At 34.2% G+C, this 8,497-nt stretch overlaps 1 protein-coding gene across 1 annotated transcript in view; it reads left to right on the top strand.

Moving 5' to 3' along the window:
• LOC106868047 (glyoxylate/hydroxypyruvate reductase A) overlaps positions 1-8,497 on the top strand; it is a 29,124-nt gene that overhangs the window by 10,272 nt on the left and 10,355 nt on the right. The window contains exons 2-5 of the mRNA XM_014913157.2: positions 873-992; positions 3,368-3,399; positions 5,911-6,050; positions 7,824-7,900. Coding sequence (XP_014768643.1) covers positions 873-992; positions 3,368-3,399; positions 5,911-6,050; positions 7,824-7,900 — 369 coding nt within the window. The remainder of the gene's footprint in view (positions 1-872; positions 993-3,367; positions 3,400-5,910; positions 6,051-7,823; positions 7,901-8,497) is intronic.

The following is an 8,497-nucleotide window of genomic DNA, read 5'->3' as shown; positions in this document are numbered from 1 at the left end:
ATATATATGACTGAAGGTATGAATAGAAGGGAGAGATGAGCCAAAGGAGTTGAAAGAGGAGAAAGTATGAGTGTATGTGTGTGACTTGGGAAACAGAATGAAGGTATGATAAGAAAATGGGAAAAGGAGGACGGAGAGATACAATGACAGCTGTTTTTGTGGGAGATTTCACTCCTATTTATAGCAAGGTTTAGCAACCACATTTGATCTCCCTCAGTTTCTACAATCATGAATTTGATTGATTGATGGTTGCACTATTTCATAACAGAAAGCTGTATAGTATCAACATATATTTTTGATAGAGATTTGGTTCCTATTTCTAGTGTGGTTTAACATATGTTTTTATTTTAATAAGCATTAACAGTTGTTCTGGTATAACATACTTTCGATACACAAAAGAAATTCTGCATTTGTGGCTATGGAAAGGATAGCCATTTTAAAAATTCAAGCATAGTTTAGCCTGGTGTACTTAATTTGTGGAATGCTTTGATCTTGAATGATTTTTGGTTTTTTTTAATAAAGCAATCAATCAAAGGACATTTGAGAAGACCCACACAGTATATATTCCATTAAATTAAGTTTTATTCAACTGTTTTTGTCAGATTCATTGTAGTGCATTGATATATGTATATTTGCAAAGATAGGAGTCCATAGAGAGTTCTTAAAAGTTACCATGCCTGGCTGAAGCAATTCCAATCAGAATTGAAGTATTTATACTGTGGCTATGCCATTGAGCTTAATTTCTTTTCTCTCAATATAAGAGAAACTATAATACAGTGAAACATTGAAATTTAGTAAATTAAATATAATTTAATTGAATATATTCTGCTGTTGAAATTATTTTACTTTTAAACTCATAATTTTATTTCCAGAAAACACTGTTGCTAAAAAACAGTTGTCTGAAATAGAGGTCTTGTTAGCTGAACCTCTACTTGCTAAAAGATATTTTCATCTTTTCTCCTCATTGAAATGGTTTCAATCTACATTTGCTGGTAAGATACTTTTTCATACTAACACATGTTACTAAATATTTGATTATCAGTTGGAATTAGAAAATAAAAAATAAATTGATGCTAGATCTCTTAAGTTGTCCCCCACCTTTTTTTTTCATTATCACCCATATTTGAGTTGGAAAGATTTTTTTATAGTTGTGACCTAACCAAATATACTGAAACAGTTTTTCTTTTTTGTTAAACTAAATTACTTATTGCAAATTTTTATGTATTTACATATATTTTTACTTTAATACAGATACATATCTAAAGTTGAATATTTTTTTCCTGTGCTTCTCTGATGCATGTCGCTTTTGAAACTGTTTATTGATAATTTTATTTTTAGGGCTTCAGAGAACACTATCTATTGTTTCACTTTATTTATTTTCTTGTAATTCCTAACTGATGTGCAATACAGAAGCATTGCATTCAATAGAAGTAATTCTCATACAAGTATGTTTTATTAAACAACAGCTATGAGGAAGTCAACATGTCTTGTTCTGGAGTTTGGTGCTCTGAAGATAAGATGTCTGTATGCCCCATTGCATGAACATGCAATATAGAGCTGACTATGAGAGAAGCCTGATCTTGTCAGTACAATGCCAGCAACCTTGAGCTGTGCTGTTCTGCAGGACTAGCCTGAGCTTAAGCACTCTATTGCATACCCTGACAACCTCTATGACTTTATTTACCCATTTCTCACAAGGAGTATGCCTACACCCTCTACTCCATCCATGTTACCTTGCCAGAAGATTTTATACCTATGTTCCTTGCCTGTGAGGACCCTAGCTGAAGCTCCTCTCCATCTTACCTCTTGTATGCAGCATACATTGACACGTCTCCTTTCAAGCATCTCTACAATCTCACTAGAACCACCTTTCAGTGCACCTACATTTACAGTGCCAACTCTGAAAACTGGGAAAGGAATGTGGGGTGGGGCTTGGTGAGGAGAGATGTTATTCAGTGTCTGAAAAGAAGAGGGAAGTTGTCGTGTTCATTTTTTATGCATGCTTCATCTGTTCTCACTTCTGACCTGACATCATTCAAACATATTAAGATTAAGATTGTTGCTCCTACTGGAGGTAAGAGTAGGTGTTAACTGCATTGTGTGTATAAGCATTATGATCATTGTAAAAGGAGGGTGTGATTTCAGACAGAGAGAGAGGAAGCAAACTCATCCATACATACACACAAGCACACATACACAGGGGAACAAGCACACATGTACAGCCCATTAGCTGTCTCCTTCACTTGATTTGTGCATGGAAAATTACTGGGTAGTTGTTGGAATATTTCTAGATGGGACGAAACAAAATGAAAAATAGTCGGTTAAGTAGGTGGGCAGCTAACCTAGTTGCATTTTTTAGAGGAGAGAGTGGGGGTGCAGGTAGAATAGAGAACAGCACCAGTGAGGAGGGGAGATTGAGAGAAGAGACATCTGGTAATGGTGGTGACAAATTTCTAGACAAAATGAAACGAAACGAAACAAAAGATAGCTGGTAAGTAGGTGGGCAACTGAGCTAGTTGCATTTGTCTCAGGAGAGAGAGAGAGAGAGAGAGAGAGAGAGAGAGAGAGGAAGAGTGCAGGTAACATATAGAGAACAGCCCAGTGAAGTGGAGCAGTGGAGAGAAGAGACATCAGGTAATGGTTGTGGGAGGAGAAGGAGAGATATCTGGTGAAGGTGGTGAGAAGATAGAGATAAAGACCGAGATATCCGGTATTGGTGGGGTCAGGTCAGTGTGGGCACACCACAAACAAGCAAGTTTAAATTGGTGAGATGGTATGAGGAACGAAAGTAGCAGGAGTAATTAGAATAGGATACATTCATAATATTCATGGCAGATGAGAAATTAAACTAGAGTAATGAGAAATTAGAAATTAAACAGGCAGAAAACTTCTGATAATTCCATTAAGGTTCAAAGCTGAGTCTAAAATTTGACAATTTTGCTAATACACCCAGTACAACAAACAAAGTATAAATAGTGGTGAAGCTATATGTTCAGTACTGATAATAATTACCAGAATGACCATCCTGATGATGACAATGAAAATTAATTTACTAATTTATTAATTGTTTTATTGTCTTCTCTTTTTATAGCAAAGAATATTTCAATAGCTTTTAAAAAACATTTTTGTCTGTGAATATATTACAGTTTTGTTCTTGAAAACAAGTAGCATTACTAGCTGAAATGTATTTTTTAGATAAGCTTCATGATGTTTATTCAATTAAAAGACTTGATTTCAAAAAATAAAGTTGCTTTCCAAGACAAAAAAAAAAAAAAAAATTTGTTTTGTGAGTATAATCAATAATAAAATAAAGTTTATTTTATAGATTTGTTCCTGTATTATTTTTTTGTTTTTCCTAAAATTTCAGGCGTGGAAACATTGACAGATATAGACCCAAACGTATGTATACATAATACAAATATCGAGATAAAATGATTTTTGTAAAATGATTGTGTGAATGAATTAAAATTGTTGTCTGAGTCTATTTTAATGATGAGGAATTAAAGTTTTAAGAATAACATCACTTGATCTTTCCAGTTCTTGGATGAAAATAAGTTCTCTTGATATGAATGACTCTTCAATAACACATCAAGTATCATAACTTCCCTGCTGATATTCATTATACAGGGTGTCCACAAAGTCTGGATACATGAGGATTAACACATACTTTTAAAACAAAGCAATTTTATTTAATTATGATGTTAATAAATAATATTTTCAAAATAATTTCCATCATTTTCAATGCATAACTTGATGCACCTTGCAAAATTCAGGTGAACGTGATTAAATAAGTCTACATTGTCATCAATTTCAGCACACTGACTGGTAATGCGTTCTCTCATGTGGTTTAAATCTGTAATCTTTATTGAGTAAACTTTCTCTTTTAACATACCCTAGAAAAAGAAGTCAAGGGGAGAAAGGTCTGGTGAACGAGGGGACCATTCCACATGACCCCTTCTTCCAATCTAGTGAGGAAAAGTGTCATTAAGTCAATCTCTAACAGTTGTGGCAAAATGGGAAGGGGTCCCGTCCTGCTGAAACCAATTTGGAAGTCCCTCGCCTAGGCGCTCAATTTGAGGTATTAATTTGTCTCTCAACATGTTTAAATAAGTCCATGTACCCAGACTTTGTGGACACCCTGTTGTTTGGTTTTATTTGAAAATGAAAATGTTCTGCAATCCTTAACACTTTTGATACCAACCCACACAACACCACCCCCTGGTTCTATGATACAAACTTCTTGTTTTAAAATTATCTAAATTAAAATCTGTCAAAGTTTTATCTTATTTATGTTCCAAACATTAACTTAATAATGGTAGTTATTTCACAAAGTTCTTTATTATTTTCAAAATTAATTGAAACAAAGGCAGTGTGTTTTAACAGAAATATGGTAGCAAAAATGTTAATGGATTGTCAGGTTTTATAGAGATCCAACAATGTCTCCCAAGTTACATCTACTGCTACCTAACATCACCTCATAACTTTATCTCACTACTTACCTTTTCTTTCTTTCTCTTGCTGCACTACTCTCTCTCTCTCTCTCTCTGCTGCCTTCTCATCAACTATGCTTTTGCAGCATTCACACTCTTCTCTTTCATTTCATCCTATTTCTCTGGTGCCCCCCCCCCCCGTGTCTACTTCTCACTCTTCTCCCTCTGTTTCTTTTTCTCTTAGTTCCCTCACCCTCAAAACTTCTCTGCCTCCTCAATACCCCAACAGCCCTTTTCATCTTACCCAATTGACCTACCTATGTGACTTCCACATCTCTTCTTCAATGATTCTTCAGTATTCCTTCCTCTTTCCTTTCCCTCACCATCCTTTCATATTTACCCCTTGTAAATTTGGATAGCCATTAGACCTTTATATACTTATCCCTTCCCTCACCTCTGGTCGCTGCCATACTTCCTCAGCCTCTCCTCTTACATCCCCCCCCCTCCAGCAAGAATCATCATCCACTCTCTTTTCTATTCTCCCTCAGTTGTGGGGATCACACTAAGGCTTTTGCCTGGCAAAGAAATCATTGCTTGTGCTGGTGCCATAAAAAAAAAACTTGCCTAGTACACTCTGTAAAATGGTTAAGATTAGGAAGGGCATCCAACCTTGGACACTATGCCAAACCGTCCAATTATTAAAATTTATTGTTTAATAAAAATAGGTGGAGGACTAAAAAGGATTGAATTAGGAGCACATCCGTATGCAATGTGTAGTGGGTAATAGTCAGCCTGATGGATCCCATATCTTTTTAAGGAAGACTTAAAATGTATGTCATTTTGTAGTTTGTCATGAACCAGTGAGCTTAAAGGAGCTCATGTCTTGCCAAATTATTGATTCTGGGCAGAAATCACATATAAATGAAATGAAATATCTTGTTAACCTTTCCATTACCATATTTCTGCTGAAATACATTGCCTTTGTTTCAATTAATTTTTAAATAATGAATAATTTAGGGAAATAAGTTTGTTATTTTAATCCTTTTGTTACTATATTTCTATTGAAATGCATTACCTTTACTTCATTTAAATGAGGAATCTAGCAAACTAACTTTTGTCATTATGAAGATGGTGTTCAGAAAAATTAGAAATATTTTGATGGGAGGTTCAAATCTAGATTACTTTAAAACAAGAAGTTTGTATCATAGGACCAGAAGTGGGCTCAGATGGGTTGATATCAGAGAGGTTAAATTCTGAAATATATGTTAGAAGTAAGTACTTGGTACCTTACCATTACACCAAAGTGTTAACATATCCTGATTATAAATGGCTCATTAAGGTATAAAGTGTGTGTTACAGAGTTCACTATCTTGTCTTTTATCAAAATGATAACACAACTTGTTTCTAAAATGTAGGCCCTATGTACTTTGTTGATGGAAACTGTTTCTCAGTTTGTACTTGACCTGCCATTTACTTTCAGAATCCTCCCAAGTTCCTCTTAACTAGAAGTGGAGAAGGGTTTGGTCACTCGATTACTGACTATGTCATTGGCTATATAATTGCAAAGGAGCGGTGTTTTTTTGATATGAAAGAAAGCCAAGGAAACTGTTCATGGGATGCGTATGTGTTTTTATTAAAGATTTAGAAGAATTTTACATTTATTTATTTAAGAATCTTCAAAGAAACAGCTTTGTATATTTTAGATATTTTAAACCATATTATTAGCATATGTACACACACACACACACACACACACACACACACACATTATAAATATGTATTGATTGCTCTTGATCAATAGATATAATTCTATTAGATTTAGTTTCACCGAATGCTCCATTCCTGTTACATGGTTGAGTGATAATAAGAGGGCTATTGAGTTGTGAAAGCAATTGCTCCCTGAAAACAATCCTGCCTTGTCCAGAAAAGGAAAAAGTTGGATATAAAACACAAAATAAATAAGGAAATAAACAAACAGGAAATTAAGTGTAATGAAAGGTAAAAATAGCCTGCTCTTATCTTTAAATATTTCAGCTGATGTTATGCTTTACCTTTGTCTATTTTTAACATCTTCAAATTATTGGATTTCCTTCAGTGAGGTCTAATTAGAGTTTTTCTCAGTTTTGAAAGCCTGTCACCTTTATAGTTGCTTTTTCTCTGGTAAGGTTTCAAATCTGGAGCCATAAACATTTTATATTGAGGCTGAATGACTCAGTAGGTAAAGTATTGGAGAATATGCTGATAGTTATCGATTCAAATCTGTGTTTCTTGTCAAAAAACTTAAGTCTACATTGTTATATGACTATAATGATCTCTTCTTTCATACTCTAAACTCTCATCCTCTAACATAAAGCTGCCCCCTTATCTATTGTAGCCTTACTCTGTTGAAGGGAATCTTAGTCTTGTGAGCTACATGATGATCTCACTAGTGCATGGTGCCACAAAAAAAGCACTCTGTATATTTAAGGGCATTCAGCATAGAAATCATGCTTAAGCAGACATTGGAGCACAACACAGTCATCAAACCAACTGGATTCTGTGAAACCATCCAACTGATGCCAGTATAGAATATGGACATTAAAAGATGATGTTGGTCTGCAACTTCACAGTACTCTACTGTTTCCTTATGCAATCTCTCGGTTTCACACTCTTAGAATAAAAGTGACGTACAAGATCACTTGAGAATGCTTGCAGATAAGCATTTTCTCCTGGAGGAGATTGTCTTCACATAAACACTTAGCTCTATGAATCTGCTCCTTTAGGCTTAGATGGCATTTATATTTAATGCTGTTGGTTGTCCGTTTATCATTATGTCTAAGTTTAAAAAGTTCACTGAGACAAATAAGACTAAAACTATTAAGTGACAGCACAGTTCCTGTTATTTAAACTCATAATACTTTCTACTATGGGCACAAGGCCTGAAATTTTATGGGAGGGAGCTAGTTGATGAGATCGACCCCTAGTGCTTAACTTATACTTATTTCATCAACCCTGAAAGGATAAAAGGCAAAATCAACCTGGGTGGGATTTGAACTCAGAACATAAAGACAGATAAAATGCCACTAAACACTTTATCTGGTATGCTCACTATTCTGCCAACTCACTGGCTTTTTTACATTTCACGCTAATTAACTACTGAGATTTCTAGCTTAGTAGAGAATATTGAAAGCAAGCACTAGTTTAAATAAGTATTTTAAATTTATATTTTAAAATATTTTAGAATTTTTAAATATTAATTTATAATTCTTGTCTGCAATAAGCATTAAAAATATGAAATAATTTAAAACTTTAAAAATGAAATAAAATTTTCAAATTCAAAAAAATTATCAAATACAATTCTATGAAATGGTCATATGAACAATGTGTATAACTTGGATTTTAAAAAATTTTCAGAAATAAATATTCAACCCTTTTTGTGACAAGTCAGTTGAATATTGGAATTTTAGGGGTTGGTGAGATAGGAAAACATAGTAAGTATTAATTTTGCACTTTCATATCATTTTAAAGATCATTTGTTGAGATTATATATATACCTAATATATAAATATATGCATATATACATACATATATGTACATACCTACATATATATGTATATATATACATGCATATATGGGTACAGGACATCAAAAAAACGTAGACAAAATGAGAAATGAGAACATAAAAATCAAAGACATAGAAAACGAACATTTTTTTGAACAATGAAAGAAACAAACAAACAAACAGAGAAACAAGACAGGCAACATAAAGAAATTCCCTTCATCAGTTGTCCCCTGTTTTATCTACGCCGCGTTTTGAAGGTACGGATATGTATATACATGTTGTTATTGAAAGTCTCGCAGAAAATACAGAACCCCAGTGATGTTGCACATCTGCAGCAGGAGTTGGACTCAATTTACAGATGGGCTGAAGATAATAATATGCAGTTTAATGCTGAAAATTTCCAAGCCCTGCACTACCTACGTCCAAAATTGAATATAAAAGTTACAGGGTACACTGGGCCACATGGGATTACAATCCCAGAGCCTAAATCAGTGAGGGACCTGGGTATTGACATGAGTGTTGATAC

Source organism: Octopus bimaculoides, chromosome 9 (genome assembly GCF_001194135.2).
Source record: "Octopus bimaculoides isolate UCB-OBI-ISO-001 chromosome 9, ASM119413v2, whole genome shotgun sequence".
Lineage (NCBI taxonomy): Eukaryota > Metazoa > Mollusca > Cephalopoda > Octopoda > Octopodidae > Octopus > Octopus bimaculoides.
The sequence above is the reverse complement of the archived record's forward strand: the minus strand, read 5'-3'. Positions and strand labels throughout refer to the sequence as shown.